The following is a 20,995-nucleotide window of genomic DNA, read 5'->3' on the forward strand; positions in this document are numbered from 1 at the left end:
ATAATTTGCTGCTCTAACTGACTGTTGAACCAAATGATTTGTTATATTGTTCCACAAATAAAAATGCATTCAATATACTGTTTTTTATGTCATAAGTTATTCATCTATAAATAAAACATTCAGAGGTCAAATATATGAAAATAGATCATTTTAATCGTCATGGATACACAAACAGCTGAAGATGTTAGAATATTAACAACAACAGTCCTGTGTAAAACACAATCCCGGTTCGATCCCTGACCATGGCAGCCTACATGTCCAAGTGTCCTTGAACAAGATACTGAACCCCAAATGTCTCCCGATGCTGCGTTCATCAGTGTGTGAATGAATTCCTGCTGGTGGCAGGTGGCACCGTTCAGGGCAGCCTCTGCCACCAGTATGAATGTGTGTGTGAACGGGTGAATGAGTCAGTCTGTAGTGAGTTGTTTGAGTGGTCGCAAAGCGACTAGAAAAGCGCTATATAAGTGCAGGTCCATTAACCATTGAGCATGCTCCTCCAGTCCAACCGGATCAGACGAGCCTCCGCCCGCCGCGACCTGTAAATATCTCACATTGTATCAGCACAGTGTGTCCAAACTTAGTTACTGTTTGTTTTTTTCATTTCATTCTCACTTGTCAATGGGAACTTGTGCCACGGTCTCCATAACAGCAGTTGTGGTGATTTTAATCGTGGCTCCTGCAGCTTTTTTACTTGGCATGTATGTGAAGTCCCGCTGCTCCGAGTCTGGTGACGTCAAATGACAGTTTGTTGTAATCCGTTAAAGGACTGTCTGAATCATTTCTAGAATAATGCCTGTTTTCACAGTTCCTTGCTTCGATAAACAGTCTATTTTTTGGTGAATTGGTAAAAAAAATAAAATAAAAACATGCCCACCTCTGGGGTTCAGATGGTTGAATGACATTGTGTTTCTGTAACTTGTTCTTATTTTAAGTCTTCTGGCTCTTTATAATGTGTCAGTTTTGCATTTCCTATAAATAATCTAATTTAAACTAACATAAGCATCAAAAACTTCCCATACCTTCTTTCATTCTTCTTTCATAAAGAAAAGCTGTCAGATTGATGAAAGTGTTAAAATGTCTCTTCATCTGTTAAAGTTCGTCACATACTAAATCTGTACAGCAGGATTGATAAAATGACAACAATAGAAATATATTCATACATTACCTTGTGTTGTTACAATCCCACAATCAAAATGACAAAGTGTCAAGTGTCTGGTCTTAGAAATGAATCCATCCTCCTCCAAAGATACCGAGGCATTTCTATCGTGTAGCCCCGCCTCCCTGGAGTTCCGCTGACCTACATAACCATATTTGGTCCTTTGGTCCATTTCAGTGCAGAGGGAATCCCTCAACGTCACCAAGGATACCAAACACACAAGTCCAGAGGCTCACCTCGCCGACGGACAATAATAACAGATGTTTTTTATACTATCAGAGGCAAGAGAGATTTCTCCCCGTCTGACATCTACTGAGAGGACATTTTAAGAACTTCAGAGTGATAAATATGGAAAGTATCTATTTAGGATCATCAGTGTCAGATTCAAACCAGCGACCCTCCAGTTCGCAGCCTGGTTCCTCACCTCTAGGCCACTATGTTAGAAACACAAAGGGTCTGCATGAGAATTATTTGAAACCACAAGTTCAGTGTTCTCGGTTCAGCTCTATTTTCACAACATAAGATTTGCAAAATGAAATGCAGTTGTGGCCACCCTCCACCTGAAATAATAACATATTTTAATTTAAAATTGATTAAAACATTTAACTATAGACAGGATGTAAAAACATCTTGTTTCCAGAAAGAGAAGCAAAATTACACAAATGCCAATTATACACCAGTTAACTAACAATATTATATATTTTCTTCATACTGTTTAATCTCCATGACAAACACATCTACATGGTTTTGTTTCCCCTTTTGTAAAGTGTGTGCTAACAGGGGAAAGACAACGAACATTCAAAGTACTTCAGTTAAAACAATAAAAGCATTAAGAGGAAATGCAAAACTGACACATTATAAAGAGCCGAGTTCAGCTCATTTTCTTCCACTGACGGTAATATTAAGAAACATTAAAATCCAGATGAAGGAGCTGCTTCATGTGAGCAGCATTTTACTGTTGTCAGCATAGGGCTCATTTTAACTACAGAATATGCTGTTATGTACTAATTTATTGAGGAATTTAACAAATGATTCCTTAGTTAGAAATAAAAAGTATTTAAAACATGCTTTTCTTTAAGTAATTTTAATACAAGATAACATATAGAAAAAATACAAAGATTATGATGAGTATACAAGTCAGACAAGAATATCAATCATGTAGAAACAGAGTCACATCACACTGTTCAGCTGGATAGGGACAGAGTTCTATCAGCCAAATAGGATCAAGAAGATCTGACCAAGTTACAAGAATTCATTGAGTTGATGGTCCGATGGCACGCAGATGTTATTTGCAGAGAGACGCACTTTGTCCCTCCAAGCTGGAGACGTGTGATGATCCATGTTTGGTGAGTCAGTGCAGATGTGAACATCTGTATTGATCCAGACATATAAACATGTTTTCCAGCAGTAATGCAAACACTGCTGACGTGGAGAACTTAACTCAAAGGAACTGAAGTTACAGAGTTTAGTAGTTACAGAGTTTATCAAATCAATATATCCCCATCAATATATATGGCTTAAGATTAAAAAAAAGTCAACAAATTTAAATAAAATAAAAATTCTAAATAAAAAAACATAACACAGAATAAAAATCCAGATAAAAAATGTATTTTTTCCAGTTTTTTAATCCTGGATTCATGTAAGAATCTTCAATAATTGAACATTTAAAAAAAATTCATGTTAAATCTCAACTGGTAAAATAACTAAAGATGCCAGTTAAATGTAGTGCATAATGAGTATAGAGTGATTTAAAATGGAAATATTCAACTTACGACTCCCAAAAAACGTTGCTTAAGTACAGTACTTGAACAAATGTGATGAGTTACATTCCAGCACCGATTACAGGCTGTGCATGTTTTAATGATATTTATTGTGTTACTGGTGTCAGATCATTAATAATAATGACCATGTTGATGCTGAGAATGAAAGTAACAATAGATCAATGTTTAAAATGATATTTTGATTTTTTTTCATAATTCCACAAGAATAAAGGCTTGTTCAGTCTAAGTTTGAACTCTGGAGTGTTTTTGTGTCTCTGTTTATTCATCTCCTCTTCCTCCTCACTGGATCAAACCACCTCAGTCAGACTCAGTTACTGCTGTCAGTCTTTAGTTTCAGAGAGAAGTTCAGAATAAAACAACACAGTACATGGAGAGGAGGCATGAAGCAGCTGGCGTGGCTCTAAAAACACTTAGAAAGACTTTGTGTGAGTGTGCTGATGTGTTTTAAGGGTACCAATCCAGGAAAACTTTTTCCCACATATTTCGCACCAGTACGGTTTCTCCCCATTATGAACACGTCGGTGAGAATCAAGGGAATTACGTTTTGAAAATGTTTTCCCACATTGTTCACACCAGTACGGTTTCTCTCCAGTGTGAACACGTCTGTGGCATTTTAGATGATCTGTGGAGACAAAGGTTTTCTGACATTGGTCACAGCTGTACGGTTTCTCTCCAGTATGAACGTATTGATGTTTTTTCAGGTTACATGCCGTGGAAAAAGCTTTCCCACACTGGTCACAGAGGTACAGCTTCTCTCCAGTGTGAATGAGTTCATGCCTTCTCAGGTGACGTGCCTGAGTGAAAGAATTCCCACACTGATCACAGCTGTACGGCTTCTCTCCAGTGTGAATTCGTTTATGCTGTCTCAGGTTCGGTGAGTTGTTGAAAGCTCTCCCACACTTATCACAACTGTACAGTTTTTCTCCAGAATGAATGAGTTGATGTTGTTTCAGGTTACCTGCCCGATTGAAAGCTTTCCCACACTGGTCACAGCTGTATGGCTTCTCTCCAGTGTGAATGCGGTGATGCCGTTTTAGGTCCCATGCAGTGGTGAAAGTGTTCCCACACTGGTCACAGCTGTATGGCTTCTCTCCAGTGTTAATGCGTTGATGCTGTTTCAGGTGCTGTGCAGTGGTGAAAGAATTCCCACACTGGTCACAGCTGTACGGGTTCTCTCCAGAGTGAATTAGTTTATGTTGTCTAAGGCTCTGTGTCCAGGTGAAAGCTTTCCCACATTGGTCACAGCTGTACGGCTTCTCTCCAGTGTGAATGCGTTGATGCCCTTTCAGGTGCTGTGCAGTGGTAAAAGCTTTCCCACATTGGTCACAGCTGTACGGCTTCTCTCCAGTGTGAATGCGTTGATGCCGTTTCAGGTGCTTTGCAGTGGTAAAAGCTTTCCCACACTGGTCACAGCTGTACGGCTTCTCTCCAGTGTGAACCCGTAGATGTATCTTTAAACTTCCAGCTGTTGTGAAGGATTTGTCACAGAGCTGACAGTGGTGATGTTTGAGTCCCTCTCTTTCTTCCTGTTTCTATAGCAACAAACAGAAAGAGAGAGAGGGTCAGTGAGATGCCATGGTGGAGCAAGTTATCTAAAACCATCAATAATATTTAGAGCACGTCTGTGTAACATAACCCTCAATGTTCCAGTGTGAACTGTTGGTTATAACCTGCTGCGGTGCCCCTTGTCAGTGTGGTCTGCAGCAACCCAACAAAAGAACTGGGTTATCTTTGGCCTAAAAGGGGGATGTTCAACAAGTCACGGTGCCCATCATGCCGTCCCCCTCGCTGCACTGAGACACTCTGACCAGGACATGGTCCTCCTGATTCCTGCACACAGGAAGACACTAAAGCTCTGGAAGCCTGTTGTGAGGACAACAAAGAAGTGGACCAGCATGGCCGCGGAGGGTCTTCGGCCATGTTGGACTGTACTGACTGGGACATTGTCAGGTCTGCTAGCAACAGTCTGGATCAGTTCACAGAGGCTGTGACATCACACATCTGCTTCTGTGAGGACAGCTGAGAACCATCAAGCGCCAGGGAGAGTTAAAACAACGACAGACCCTGGATCACAGCCAGGCCCAGACAGTTATGGTTGGAAAAGGAGGAAGCATTCAGGAGTGGGGACAGGGACAGGTTTAAAGAGTCAGAGTACACGTTTAGCAAGGCTAAGAAGCTAAAGGCCAGCACTCTGAGAAGCTCCAACACCAGCTCTCAGCCAACGACTCTGCTTCTGTCTGCAGAGAACAGAAAGATCATGACCTACAAACCTACAGACTCCACTCCATGAATAATGTTCACCTGGCCAACAGACTGAACGAGTTCTACTGTTGATTTAAAAGACACTGGGACAGAGCTGACTAGGGTTGTTAAAAGTATCAATACTCAAAAAAGTATCGATACTAAAACGTTGTATCCGGACACGATACTCATTTTCAAATCTATCGATACCTAGCCAAGGAATGAACACTTAAGTTAAGTTATTGTTATTTTTTTATCAAGCTTGTGTAATACTCTGATAAATATTTCATTATTTTCATGGTGAAGTTAAAATTTCCATAAATAACTGTTTCATATAAATAAGGTATTAAAATGTATAAATACTTTTTGTTTAAAATTAATAACTTTAAAAATATCATCTAACGGGGTGTGAATGTTTTAAAAAGAAGTTAAAAGTAATTCTTAACGTTACATTATGTACGTGAGTTCATGCGTAAGTTCATGACCTGAATGTTACACTTCCGGGGGAGGACCCGAGGGAAAAAAGAGGAAGGAGCAAGGTGTTAATGGCGAACCGCAGATACTCAGGGACTGTGTGCGTTGTCAATGTGGATTTTATCCGTGAGTGACAGAGACTTTGAACTGTAGTTGAGCGACGTGCTCAGAGGTTGTGAGTCGGACTCTCCACCGCCGCTTGTGTTTTGGTGAACGAGTCCAGGTCCGTTAGCTAGCAGGAGCATAGGCTAATACCACCGTCCTCGCTGAGGGGAACCGCCGCCTGCACGGACGGGCGGAGCGTTGTTGAGTCGTCTCGGGAGAGAGTCGCCGACAGAGGTCGCTTCGCTGTTGCTGAGGGGGACGGAGGTCGCTTCGCTGTTGCCGAGGGAAAACGGAGGGCTGCCGCTGCGAGCGGAGACGGTCGTTACCGCAACGAGCGAGTGATTCATCAGCTACGGCTACAGCTACACTAACACACGGGAGTACAGGTATCAAAGGTTTCCTTCATGAGCTCCCACTAAAGCGCGCCAACGAAAGTCGAAAAAGAGTGCACTCAAAATAAAATAAGACAGTTTAACATAAGACAAACACTTTATACCCCGGGGTTCTATTTTCTTATTTTCTATATCTCTTTTTCAACGAAAAATGTTTGGATGTGTGTTCTCCTAAACTTTAATACATTTCCTGAAACTGCGATCATTGTGTGGGTTTATTGATTTGTGTTTATTATTTAAGTATTAAGGTATATACAGGTAAGAATTCCCTACAGTCTCCATCATTTACAAGTGAGAATTATACAGGACCCTAGACTGAAATTTATTATTCGAGGTGTGCCTTTTGCCATAAATCATTTGCATAAGAGTTAAAGCTTCATCTTTATAACATAAAGTGGGTTTTACTACACGAGCCGGTGGTAAAAGGGGTTACACTTGCCTAATATTGTGCACAGCATACAACCTCAAAATATTGTTCTAATTGTTATTGTTTATTGTATTTATTTATTTTTTGCACTACCTCAGACCTGAAGCTTGTTATCATAGTTGCAGTTTCTTTTCCACAACTGTTTTTTATTATAAATATTTAACCTGTGCTTCTGTTCATTTTTACATGTTGCATTTTTCTTGTTGATAAAAATATTTCTGTTAAATTTTGGGGTCTTTAGTTTTATCCTTGTGGTATCGAAAATGATATCGAGTATCAAATATTTTCCTGAGTATCGGTATCGAGTTGAAAATTTTAGTATGGTGACAACCCTAGAGCTGACACACTCCACCAGCTGCAGCCCAGGAGCTCCACCTGCACCACCTCAGCAGGGGCCAAGGCCTCTCCACTTCTGCCCACCTCAGCGTCCCCCCAGACTGCAGTACCTCCACCATTATCCCCGTCCCCCCAAAAAACAAGGACCACAGAACTAAATGACTACAGCCCCGTCGCCCTGACCTCTGTGGTTATGAAGTCCTTCAGCTCCTTGTTCTGTCACACCTCTAATCCACCACAGACCCACTCCTGGACCCCCTGCAGTTCACCTACAGAGCCAGCAGGTCTTTTTTATATGTACATCTGCAGAAATGACTCAAATACTCTGAATGATCTGAAGATGATCATCTGATATATTAATTCTCTTCTCTTCTCAGACAAGAAGTCAGAGCTGCAGAGTAAACAGAGGGAGGAGGAGAGGGATCCCCAGGTCAGGTCACTGCTCAAGAATATCAGGGAGCTGATTTATAGAAGTGAAAGGAAGATTTGGTCATCTCCAGCATTAGTTTGTGTTATTTTTCAAAGCGAAATTGGTCATCATAGTTGTAATTTTAGCAGACTTATTAAATATATACAATCCAGCCAATAAATCTAAATTAATGATTTTACTGGAACTGAGAAATATATACCTATGTAAAGATATATACCTCAAACCTGACATATAAATATGGCTGAATATAATAACCCGTTTGTGTTAACTGTCAAAGGAACATTAATATTCCTATATTCATTTTTTCAGTAAAAATTACAATACTGGCCCTGTATTTACTTGGTATCAGATTGATACCACATTTTGCAGTGTCTCCCACCACTATAGTGAACTTCATTACCCAGCATGCTTAGCGGCCGAGCGGCGGGAAAGCAGCAGCGGAGAAAAGCAGAGAGCGCGCGGCCAGGACGTGAGTTGTAATGTGTGTTTTGATGAATAAAAGAAGAGCTTTTATAATTATTAACACGCCTGTTTGTTTACTAACTAAAGTAAAGAAACGAACGGAAACGAAAGTTCTGTCTTCACCGACTTACATTCACACAAACATGTCGCCATGTTTGTGTGCAGGAACAGAGAAGAGTTTTAGTGTGTGAACAGGATGAACTCTGACCTGAACATGTGAGACCTCCTGGTCCTGGTTCTCCTCCTCCATCCTGCTCCTGCTCCTGCTCCTGCTCCTGCTCCTGCTCTCCGCTGGGACTGCTGCTGAACTCACTCTGGATCCCGGACTGGACGGAGCGTCTCGTTAAGCCCCGCCCACATCCGGTCACATCTTATTATTATTTATTTATTTCAGTCTATGATTTATTTATTTATTTGCAAACAGCTTTCAGGATCATTAGCGCCACCTTCTGACAGGACTGTGGATCGGAGTGAACTCATGATTTTACTATAATCATGGAAACAATTATTAGACCATTATTAATAGACCCTTGTTATCTTCAGTTTCTTGTTCATTTTAATGTCTGGTACAACTAAAGGTACATTTGTTTGGACAAATATAATGATTACAACAAAAATAGCTGATAAGAGTTTAATTTAAGAGCTGATATCTGGACATTTTCCATTGCCTTTTTATTGATACTTTTGGCTATTTTTGTTGTCATCATTATATTTGTCCAAACAAATGCACATTTAGTTGTGCCAGGCATTAAAATGAAGAAACTGGAGGATGGTCTAATGTTTTTTTCCATGACTGTAGTTAAAATTTAACTACAGTCATGGAACATAAATAGAATAAAAATAAACAATAAATAACGTTCCTATATTCTATATTATGTTCCAGAAAGCAGGTTTTCTGAAAACCTCGAGTATGTTAACCCTGAAATGAGGGAAACTCAGCTCCGGCTGAAAAACATCTACTGCACATTGAAATAGCCACTGAATTATTTTTACTAAAATCAGTCAAATATGATTAAAATGAATTACAGTCCTTTCTGTTTGAACAATGTTCTTATTTTTCATTTCCAGCTGCTTCCACGTCAGGATCACAACTAAATGAAATAAAGTTCAGGTTTAATACCATTTCACCAGTTTCTACCTGTAATATTAAACATGTGATGAGCAGAAACATTCCTTTGTTCTGATTGGCCGTCCAGGGTGTAGTCCCGCCCCTCGTCTATCAATGTCAGCTGCAATTGGTCCAGCCAATGAGTGAGTGACTGTCCAAATCCTCTTTGTTGTTAATATTTTAACATCTTCAGCTGTTTGTGTATCCATAATCAATTTTCATATATTTGACTTCTGTTGGTTTTATTTATAAGCTGAATAACTTAATTCAATACAAATTATATATTTGTGGTAACAATTTAACAAATCATTCAAGTTCAACAGTCAGTTACTGCAACAGATAATTTTATAAAATACTACAGCAGCTCAAAAATGGTGCAGAATTGAAAAGTCACACAGAAATTACATAATTTCAAAGAGGCATTGCAATATGAGATGATCAGATCATAATTCAGATCAGACATAAAAACAAACATTTAAAGTAAATGTAGCAGATGAAATGAGAGCAGAAGATCTTTGTGATCATCAGCTCCATTTAAAGGTCTGATGGTGTAAATGATGAGAGCTGTAACCTGCAGACAGGTGAGACTTTCTAAAGCAGAGCAGCTCCCTTCAGTAAAGAGCTCCCTCTGCTGCTCCTCACCACTAATAACACAGCTTTTATATCAGCAAACATACAGTGAAACAATGATCATAAATAGCTGCCAGGTGTTAGAAAAATTACATGAGGAAACCTTGAAAATTGATAATCTGTCACCGACAGAAAAAAAATCTGTCACCAACAGAAAAAACCTCACCATTTTTCTGCGCATTCTTTGATGGGGAAATGAAGAGCTGGAGAACGTCCAAGTTTCTCAGTTTAACAAAAGTTTTATTACAATACGTCAAAAAATGTGCACTTTACAGAGATCTCTGGGTTCAACCTTAACTCATGTCCCTGAATACAAACAGACGTGTTTCAGTTCGTGAAGTCTGAACCACGACTCTCTCCCTGAACCCATTAAAATACTAACATTTGTTTACAAAACATGCTGGTTGATTTCTTCCAGGAAGTCCCGCCTTCTTGATCCGCTCATTCGCCAGTTTTAATGCATACAACGGCACGTCATGCCACCTGGTTGCTTGCTGCCGAAACCAGGCCTTGCCTTGGCCTACTAACAAACTTGTTAGCACAAACATTTTTCCTTGTTATGACTTACAGAGATTCTCTCACGGGATTTTCACTTGGCCTTCTGTGTTCTCCCCTCTCCAGACACACATACACACATACACACACACTCACAAATGCACATACACACACAGCAAAAACTATGCATCAATATATCTGGATGTCATTCTTTGTGATTTATAGAATCTTAATCAGTTTAAGCAAATGGAATATATGTAATTAAAGTAATCATAGTTTTCTACATCAATATTAACACACAAACACAATCAATGTATCAAATCATATTGTCTGACTTAATATAAATGCATAGAGATATTTACTACAGTCAAGGTTTGACCTTTGATAGTGACCTGCGTCACTCACAGAGAACAGAGACAGACCACAGAGAACCATTTACCAATATAGAAAATAATCAATTATTTTAACACAGGCTTAACAAAAATGCATTAAAGTTGTTGATATTGTTACCTGCTGACATGTTGATGAGTTCTGACTTACAGTTTTATGACCTGCCAGCCAATAGGAACCAAGTATTTTTCTGTGTTAGGAGGTGAAGTTAAAGGAATACTTGAAAGGCAGAAAGTGGTTTAATTGGTAAGAAGTTGAATGATACCAGTAATTTTATATATGTAGTATTATGTACAGTATGTATGGTATTTACAGAATGTGTATACAGTATGTAAAGCATGTGTGGTATGCATGTACAATATGTGTAATGTGTGTACAGTACGCATAGTATAATAGTAGTAATAATGCACAGAAGAAGTAAGATTAGGTGATGTAAAATATATGTGATTGTTACAGCAACTTTCAGTTTCCAAACTGTAATTTTATCTAACTAAATTCTCAAAAATTCTAAATTCTTGTTGAACAGAAACCTCTGTCTTCTTTCAGCTCAGCGAGTACTGACACACAGTCATTGCTCTGGTTAAGCACTGAACAATTCAGTGAACGAATCTTTTAATCCAAAAGAACTGCTGCTGCTACCACCACTAGATGAAACTGTATCCTCTGATCCAGCTGGTGTAACTGTTATCAAATGCACCACTGAAGCAAGAGTTTTGTTTTTTACGCAGAAAGTAACTTTAACAAAGAGTGAACAGAGCTGCTGCTGTCAGTCCCAGTCCACAGTAGAGGAGCATCCTTCCTCCACTCTCTGGTTGTGCTCCACTTCCTGTTGGAGGAGGATCTGTTCCCTGACTTGGTGTGTTTGGTGTCTCAGGTTGGGGCCGATCCCTCGCTGCTGCAAAGACAACAAACACATCTGACTCATTCATGTGAAGAAAAACATTTTTCTGAAAATAAAAGCAAGTCCTTCATACTTTTCTTCTAAGGTCTTTATTAAAAATTGAGAAAAGAAAGTTCTACTGGATCAACTTACCCATGACGTTGAGCTGACATGTGTGAGAGCTCCTACCATAACCTGTGGACACTTGACAATAATAAAGTCCAGAGTCATTGATCCTGAGTCTGGACACATGAAGTCTGAGTCGTCCTTCTCTGAGGACGTCTTTGTCAAACTGGACTCGTCCTGCAAACTGTTGATCCTGAGACTCTGAGACCTCAACACCTTCATGGAGATGAAACAGGACTAAAGGTCTGAGTTCAGCTAACAGCTGGCAGAAGATAAAAAATAAAGTGATTTTGAGGAAATATCAGATCATCTTCTCCCTGTGAGAGGAGACACAGTTGTGCTTATTTGAACTTCAGTCTGTGTTGTAACAAGCTGCAGCAGGAGAAGGAAGCTGTGAGGGCCACTGGTAACACAGGAGTGATGGCTCCAGTTTATCATGTGGAGTTTAACCTCTGGAGCCGTCTAGTGAAAGCAAAGTGTGGTGTCAGGAAACATGTTTCAGCAGGAGGAACCCTGAGGAACCTGCAGGCTGCTGTCACACTATTAACCATTTCATGTAACTTTACACTTTTGTGATTATTGGAGGACTTGTAGAGGTTAGCTGGCTGTCTAGCTTCTTACCGACCACACGCTGTAAGGCCACTACACTAATAATAATAATAATAATCTAATAATATATCTGGAATATATAAAACAATCTTTCTGCATAACGAGTACTTTGACTTTTGATACTTTTGTACTTTTACTTCTTTAAGTGTTGAATGCAGGACTTTTACTGTAATGGAGTAACTTCACAGTGTGGTGTTAGTATGTTTACTGCAGTAAAGTAATCTGATTACTTCTTCCAGCACTAACATGAATATAATAAATATCACTATGAGTTCCTTTAAAAACACATTGTGGCTCCATGATAACAGGCTCCATGCAACAGAACATGAGCATCAAAAACTTCCTCATGTTGTTGTTAAAACATAAAGAAAAGCTGTCAGATTGATTCAAGTGTTGAAATGTCTCTTTACTGACAGAATAAAACACATTATTATCTGTTAGATATCGTCACATAGTTTATGTATATGTGTATGTTACCGGCGCAGGGGTCTCTGGTCCGGCAGCATGAGGCACTGAGCGGCTGAGCTACGGTGAAGCTAACAGTTCCTCTCTGTGGATCCAAACACAAACACGAGAGCTGTTAGCTCATGCTACTGCTGCTCAGCAGGTTTATTCTCTGCACATGCGCAGAGCAAAGCAGAGCAGAAATTATTTGCCTGCACCCACTGGTGTTAGATCACCATCTACTGGCGCAAAGTGGTAATGCTTTTTGCAAAACTGTTCATAAAGATTCAAATAAAAGTTCAGATATTAAAATGAAAAAGAGGGGGTGTCTGTTAATGTGATAACTGTATGTGGCTATTCCAGACCCACTACATGTACAGCAGGAATAATAATATGACAACAACAGAAAATAAATTATACATTACCTTGTGTCGATGTTTCCACGTCCGATGGTCCAAGTTCAGAATCCTTCTAACACAAGTAGAGCAACAGCTCGGTAAAAAATGATTCACGGCTTTGGCGTCATTTACCGACAGCACCCTACGTGATCTGAAGTATTAGATTAGAAAATTGTAGCATAAATGAAATCAAAGAAATACAGCTGAGAGAGGCAGTGATGAGACAGACATTCAATATTCTTAAATGCTTTAAGGGAAGCAGAAACCTCTATGTTGTGATCTGTGACACAGTTTTTGTCAACGAAAGGACAATATCTGTCTCCGAGGAGGCAAAAAGAAAACCCCAGTATTGGCCCCGCCCCTCTCTCTCAGGCTGCAGCAGTTCTGCTCTCTCAGTTTTCTCTCTGCTTATGAAGTGAACTTCCTCGTCAGTTTTTGCTCCCAGCTCCACTTACAGTCACCAAATCTTTCTGCAGCGACATTAAAATTCATAAACTAAAGACAGCTGCAGCTTTCAGAGCAGTGCATGATGGGAAAGTGACTTATATGCGATCCATACCTAAAGGGGGAGACATGCAGGAAAGGACTCGGAGCCGGAGAGAGACAACTCTCTGCTGAGTCTGAACTCACTGAAACATTGAGTGTGATTCTCAGTTTGTCTTGTATTTCTGTCAACATCAGCTGTTGAACTTTTAGCTCATTGACCAACACTTGAACTCATTCTCTGCTTACTAAATACACTCAAACGGTTTCTTTTTTTATTGCTGAGGAGATATCTTAATTTAAGCCTCCTCCAGGGTTTGATCTTAAAGCTTTGTTGTCAACTTCAGTTTAAAGCCTTTTTACTGGTGGGAACAATTTAACAAATCATTCAGACCAACAGCCAGTTAGGGCAGCAAATTAGTTTAATAAAATCCTTCAGCAGCTCAAAAGTGGTGCAGAATTGAAAAGAAAAAGTTAAAATTATTTGAGTTTGTTTAAAAAATACAAATTTTCCAACAACTTTGGATTTTACAAATTAAACGTGTTTCTTTATCACTTTATAGAAACACATAAACATCAATACACCAATTGAGGACGTAGAGAGTCTCTAAACATGTCAACAGCGTATGTATAAGTATATATATATATATATATATATATATATAAAGTGATGCTTTTGTTTGTCATCAGTGTAAATGATCAAACCTGCTGTTTCTCTTCTCCATGTGTTAGTTTTCACAGTGAAGCTGCTTTACTGTCTGACAGCATGAAAACTGTCAAACTTCTAATCTTCTGTCCACAGTTTATATATTCAGCTTTCATTCAAACATTTTATTCCTCTAATGTGCACTTTATAGTGAAATGTTTCTTTCCTGTTTGATTTCTGTTTGTTAGAGCTGGCTTTGATCTATTCTCATTATTTCTTGTTTGTTATATACTGTCAGTATTTCACTGTGTGCTGATAGAAAAGCTCTCAATCAGCTCAAATCATTTTAATTGTCATTGAACAGCTGAAAATGTTAACATATTAACAACATTCCTGTGTGAAACACAATCTGATCGATTCCATTTCATGGAATGTTGAAAAATTGGGGCGGGGGGGAAAGTTTTATTATCGCATGTCGTTTTTTGTCAAAAATGGTCATATTTCAAAATGCCTAAAAATGCTTAAAATTACTTTATTATAGTCTGTTGATACATGTAACAGGGTGGCTTTTTCATAAATCACAAAAAACCCCACCATATTTTGGGATCTACAAAATTTGACAAAAAAGTCATACTATAGCATGTCTCATTTTTCTGTGAAAATGTATACAAATTTTAAATGTCCTGATACTCTCAAAAATGGTCTTATTATAGTATGTTGGTACATGTAGCGGGTTGAATTTCCAGATTAACAGAAGAAAAAAAAAAATAATTTATCATAAGTTGAAAAAAGTAAAAAATGTGGTCATTCTGTTGTTTTTCCAAAAATGCATAAAAGAGATTTAAAATAGCTTGTTGGTTGTAGTAAATGTATAATACGTCCAAAACTACTGTAAAATAGGACAGTTAAAGCTCAGAGAGGTTTGAATCTTATGAATTTTGAGTCTTGTAAAATTCATAGTATACTGTCTCATTAAAAAGTCATTTTACATACTTTTGGATTGATTGATTGATTGATTGATACTTCATTCATCCACATGGAAAAATTCAGATCTATAACCTCCTGCATTGATCTGTCAGAACCAACCAGTGGGGCTGTTTGACTTCTTACTGTCCATGTTCAGCCTCAAAATAGCCATAATATGGCCAGAAATACACAATTTTATTGGATGTCCAAAAATTGGATAAAAAAGTGATATGTCTATGCCTAAAAATACTTAAATTACTTTATGATAGTCTTTTGATACATATTAGAGTGTAGTTTGTACAGAAATGTCAGAAAAACACCACATCATGGGATGTCCAAATATTAAAAATAAAACAAAAAAAAATAGTAGTTTGATTACAGTTGACTGCTCCCCAACACTGATTATTCTATTGTTCACAGCTCAGCAGGGCAATGAGAAGGCTTCATGAAATGAAAAAAAAAAAAAAGAATTCTGAAATTTAGAAAGTATGCATAATGCATGTTTTAGCCCCACGGAGCTCTTACATCCACATGTGGATTTATTCTGAGTCCTCCTCAAATGTGAGACAGTGAAGACACCTAGTGGTCATTTTCTTCCAACTCTGATCGAGTCACCTGTAATGACATACTCCAGAGTTGTTTCAATGTCAGTAGTGTTCAATATTCATATGTAGTATTTTGTGTTGCTGCGTGTTACACCAGTATGAGTCTAGGGTAAAGAGAATGTAACACGACGCCGGTGTACTCAGGCAAATACAGATATTTATTGATTAACAGCAAAATTAACAAAAAGTAACAAAAGGAGAACCTTCTTCAGGCTAATAAAGTGATACTAAGTGAGGCAATGAACAAAGGGCGGTGGGTGGTGCCAACTCATAAAACAAACAAACTATTCAAAAACACAATAAACAAAAGAACTCTGGCTATCTACGCTGATTTCTACACGAACAAAAGTACATAAGTGCAACCACCCATAAACTAGTGAGCCTAACAAATGGAATAATCTAAGTGTGGTGCGAAGAAATGTGGAAAAGAAAAACTAAACCTAATGCCCAATAAACAGTAACAATTCGAGTGCCTCGATTTCTATACACACACTGGCTCTCAAATGCCTTTTACAACGAGAGACACTTAACACAAGGCCATACAAAGACAAAGAAGGGGCGTCCACAGCCGCGCAAACTGCTCTTAAGGCTGAGCTGGAGGCAGGTGCGGCAGGTGATTGGACGCCAGACCAATAGAGCGGAAGAGGGCGGAGCCAGGGGAACACTGCGACCTGCTGCCGGCATTTGGAGGAGGCGTTACCCAGCGGGGATTCCCTCTGACGGAGCCATTGACGTATGCTGCGGTCCTGAGGCACAAACAGAGCAAAACACACACAACGTACCCCAAGGACGTAACACTGCGTAAAAAATATTCTCTCTACTTACATATTTTTCACCTTCCTTTTCCTCACAGCTGTATTCTGTGTTTAACCCTAATTAGCACATATTAACATGCTAAAGTAAGATGGTAAAATGGTAATCCATATATCTGCTAAACATCAGAATGTTGTTATTGTGCTGTGATGAAAGTATGTCAAATGTTCAACTGCAGTGATGAGGCGGCGAACTTTAATCAGACAGCACAATGAGCAATCTATTTTTATTGAAGGCTTAAAACAATCTTATGATGTGGATATTAAAAAGAAAAAGGCTACTAATAATGCTCTAACAACTTTTTATTTTTCTAAAAAAAAACTAGCACACAGAGAAAGTTTCCCTGCCTTAGTCACACCACTAGGGTTTCTCTCCAGTGTGAACCCGTTGGTGAGTTTTAAGGTGAGAACTCTGAGTAAAGGTTTTCCCACATTGGTCACAGGGGTACGGCTTCTCTCCAGTGTGAATGCGTCGGTGGACTTCAAGATTACTCTGTTGAGCAAAGGACTTGTTACATTGGTCACAGCTGTATGGTTTCTCTCCAGTATGAACATGCTTGTGGACGCTCAAGGAACTCTGTGCAGCAAAGGACTTGTTACATTTGTCACAGCTGTATGGTTTCTCTCCAGTATGACCATTTGTGTGGGTCCTCCAGGCACTCTTTTGAGCAAAGGACTTGTTGCATTGGTCACAGCTGTAAGGTTTCTCTCCAGTATGGATGCGTTGGTGCATTCTCAGGTTCCGTATTTGACTGAAAGTGTTGCCACATTGGTCACAGCTGTAAGGTTTCTCTCCAGTATGGATGCGTTGATGCATTCTCAGGTTCTTTATTTGACGGAAAGTGTTGCCACATTGGTCACAGCTGTAAGGTCTCTCTCCAGTATGGATGCGGAAATGTACCTTTAAATATGCAGCGTTTTTGTAGGTTTTGTCACAGAGAAAACAGTGGCGACGTCTGAGTTCCTCTGTTTCTTCCTGTTTCAACAGACAGACAGAAAGAGAGACAGGGTGGTGAGATGCCATGGTGGAGTAAGCGATCTAAAACCAAAAATAATACTTAGAGCACGTCTGTACAACATAACCCATAAGTATTGGCCATCATTTTTTCGCTTTCTCACTTGTGGAGATGAAACACAACTTTTGATGAGGTAATTGTGCTGTTGAGAAATGCATTGAGGAAACCTTTAAAATTCAATTATCTGACTCCAACACGAAATCCTCACCTATTTCTCTGCGCCGATCGTTTGATGGGGAAGGATGAGCAGGAGACACCCGAGTCCTCAGTTTTACTTCATTTTATTACAATACGTCAAGAAATGTGCAGTTACAGAGTCTCTGGGTTCAATCTACACGTCCCTGACATCACATTAGGCTGGTCAGTTCGTGAGGTCTGGACCAAGCTACTTTCCCTTTAACCTTTTTTATATCCTAAAAAATGTAGGTAGAACTCTCCAGAAGTCGCCTCCTCGATCCGCTGATTTGTCAGTTTATTGCTTACGTGGACACGTCATGTCACCAAGCAGAGAAGACAGTTATCTTTCTGCTTCAGAACATCATGTCCGTGACCTGACCTATTAACAAAACTTTCACACAACCTCCTGCCTAGATATGACTTGCAGAGATATTATTGGTGACACAGAATTTGCAATATCCATGTAAAATATAAAACAAAAAACATATATTTTTGTGATTATGGAATCTTACTCTAAGTAGGACAGAGGAAGTTTAAGCAGATGCAGTAAATGTATTTAGTTTAATCACAGTTTAAAAACAATATTAGCACATGATCCTTGTATCAAAGCATATTGCATGCACAGAGAGGACACACACACACACACACACACACACACACACATAGTGAATTATGCATGCATAGATAGTGACGTTTGTCACACAGAGACAGACAACAGTGACAGAATAAGAGACAGAATAACAGATTATTCTAACAATGCTTAAAACTACCAGTTACCATCATTAATGTTCAAAACAACAACAAAGAGCAGCAGAATTCAAAATGAGCCTTAATGAAGAAAAACAAACCCCCCAAGAAAGGTCTGTATTCTTTCCTCCATCAAATCACGTTTCAAACACATGCTTTTATGTGATGTTGTTTTCTTTTTTAATCAACTCTTTTTTATAATTTTCTGTCTTTGAATAATTGCATTAATTTTATCCTGATGCTGTCTGGTTCTTGTTCTCTGTTTTGCCTTTTGTTGTTATTTGCCTTCTGCTCTTTCTTTGCTTTGTCTGCCAGAGCTCTTTATAAACCCTATGTTGAAAGATGCAGTTTAAATAAAGTTATTATTATTATTATCAATATTATTATACATACATAGACAAATACTGAAGAAATTCAGTAGCTAAATTCAGTATTCTGCATTTGGACAGCACAGGCCTCACACATTCCTGGACTGGCTCTGTCAGTCTGTCTGGCTGCTTTTCTGGGCTGGTGTGGGGAGGGGGGCACATTGTTTATGGTGGTATCTTTGACAACTGGTGGGGGAGGTGTGGGGGTGAAAGAGGCAGGGGTCAGTGGGGGGAGGGGTGAAAATGGAGAATCTTTTATAACAAGCACTATTCAACATGTAGGAAAAAGGAATTTATCTCACAGAGGATGGAAGGGGGAGATGGAGGCAGAAGCTGGTGGGGGAGGTGTGGGGTCTCCTTAGCCTCTTTCAGCCTGACCTGACCCCCCTCCCCCCCAATCTACTCCCACTGAACCGGACCAGTCAAAGAAACCTGATCATGACTCCCTCCACTCTGGAACAAAGACACACAGCTGCTTGACTTTTTAAAAACCTCCTCTGAATGCAATCTGCTACTTTGGAGCTGAAAGAAAATAAAAAGTATTAAATCAGTTGGACTCACTTCAAGATAAAGACTGGAGCCTGCTGGTCTACTGGGGACCTCCATGTGCTGCTTCTCCTCCTTCATTCTGCTCTGTTCTGCTCCTGCTCCTGGTCTCCACTGGGACTACATGCCCCGCCCCCCGCTGACTCCTATTGGCTGAGCCATGAAACGCTGTGCATCCAATCAGAGCAAACTATTTCTATTATATGTTCTTTTGGCTGTGATGTCCTAGTTTTTCTACATTTTTTTCTCATTATCGTTTTAAACTGAACTTGTCTTTACTTACCTGTATATTGTTAGAAAAATTGCATGAGGAAACCTTGAAAATTGATAATCTGTCACCGACAGAAAAAATCTGTCACCAACAGAAAAAACCTCACCATTTTTCTGTGCATTCTTTGATGGGGAAATGAAGAGCTGGAGAACGTCCAAGTTTCTCAGTTTAACAAAAGTTTTATTACAATACGTCAAAAAATGTGCACTTTACAGAGATCTCTGGGTTCAAAATTAACTCATGTCCCTGAATACAAACAGACGTGTTTCAGTTCGTGAAGTCTGAACCCCGACTCCCTCCCTGAACCCATTAAAATACTAACATTTGTTTACAAAACATGCTGGTCAATTTCCTCCAGGAAGTCCCGCCCTCTTGATCGCTGATTTGCCAGTTTTAATTAATACAACGGCACGTCATGCCACCTGGTTGCTTACTGCCGAAACCAGGCCTTGCCCTGACCTACTAACAAACTTGTTAGCACAAACATTTTTCCTTGTTATGACTTACAGACATTCTCTCACGGGATTTTCATTCGGCCTTCTGTGGTCTCCCCTCTCCAGACACACACACACACATACACACTCACAAATGCACATACACACACAGCAAAAACTATGCATCAATATATCTGGATGTCATTCTTTGTGAGTTATAGAATCTTAATCAGTTTAAGCAAATGGAAAATATGTAATTAAAGTAATCATAGTTTTCTACATCAATATTAACACACAAACACAATCAATGTATCAAATCATATTGTCTGACTTAATATAAATGCATAGAGATATTTATTACAGTCAAGGTTTGACCTTTGATAGTGACCTGCGTCACTCACAGAGAACAGAGACAGACCACAGAAGCAGAAATAAAGCATAAAACCATTTACCAATATAGAAAATAATCAATTATTTTAACAATTCCCTCTTTTGGCCTAACATTCATTAGGCCAACTCAAACAAAATTATGAATAGTAGCAATATCAGTGAGCAGCAAAGCATTTCAGAGTGGATTAATGTCATTTGATATGGGGAAAGGGTTTTACCTTCGATGACCATGGAGATGCAAAACACAGACAGAACAGATATGAGAAATACACACAACACACAACACCACTATGCTTGTGTCATCAATATGTCAATTTCTGTACATAATATAGTAATATTACCACCGTCCACTCTCCCCCTCGGCTCCAGGTGACACAACAGGAAGCACTGATATGGACTTGCCCAACGTGGTTCTGTCCACTTCCTGTTGATGACCTTCAGCCACACACACTCAGAGAGTCTTACACTCTTACCCGAGCTTTTCTCTGTCTGGAGCTGTCATGTCTCCTGGACCTGTGTGGACAGGAGGCTTCCAGTGCAGTTAATGTACAGCAAAAGGACACATGATCCAACTGTGGTAAATCCAGGGGCACCCCCCTTTCACCCACAGTGGCTGGTCCTTTAAAACATTTACTGTAGAATAGTGAAGC

General features: G+C 39.3%; 1 protein-coding gene across 2 annotated transcripts in view; it reads right to left on the reverse strand.

Annotated features, from left to right (window-relative positions):
- Positions 1–2,752: 2,752 nt before the first annotated feature.
- Positions 2,753–20,995, reverse strand: part of LOC131989472 (zinc finger protein 665-like) — a 146,537-nt gene continuing 128,294 nt past the window's right edge. The window contains exons 10-11 of one of the 2 annotated variants that reach the window (XM_059354705.1): positions 16,760–17,297; positions 2,753–4,438 (exon numbers count right to left, since the gene is read on the reverse strand). In XM_059354705.1, coding sequence (XP_059210688.1) covers positions 3,348–4,438; positions 16,760–17,297 — 1,629 coding nt within the window. In that variant the 3' untranslated portion in view covers positions 2,753–3,347. Of the gene's footprint in view, positions 4,470–8,012; positions 8,056–16,759; positions 17,298–20,995 lie in introns of those variants that run through there. The other variant, XM_059354706.1, reaches the window with a different exon arrangement.

Source organism: Centropristis striata, chromosome 17, assembly GCF_030273125.1.
Source record: "Centropristis striata isolate RG_2023a ecotype Rhode Island chromosome 17, C.striata_1.0, whole genome shotgun sequence".
In the NCBI taxonomy this organism is placed as follows: domain Eukaryota; kingdom Metazoa; phylum Chordata; class Actinopteri; order Perciformes; family Serranidae; genus Centropristis; species Centropristis striata.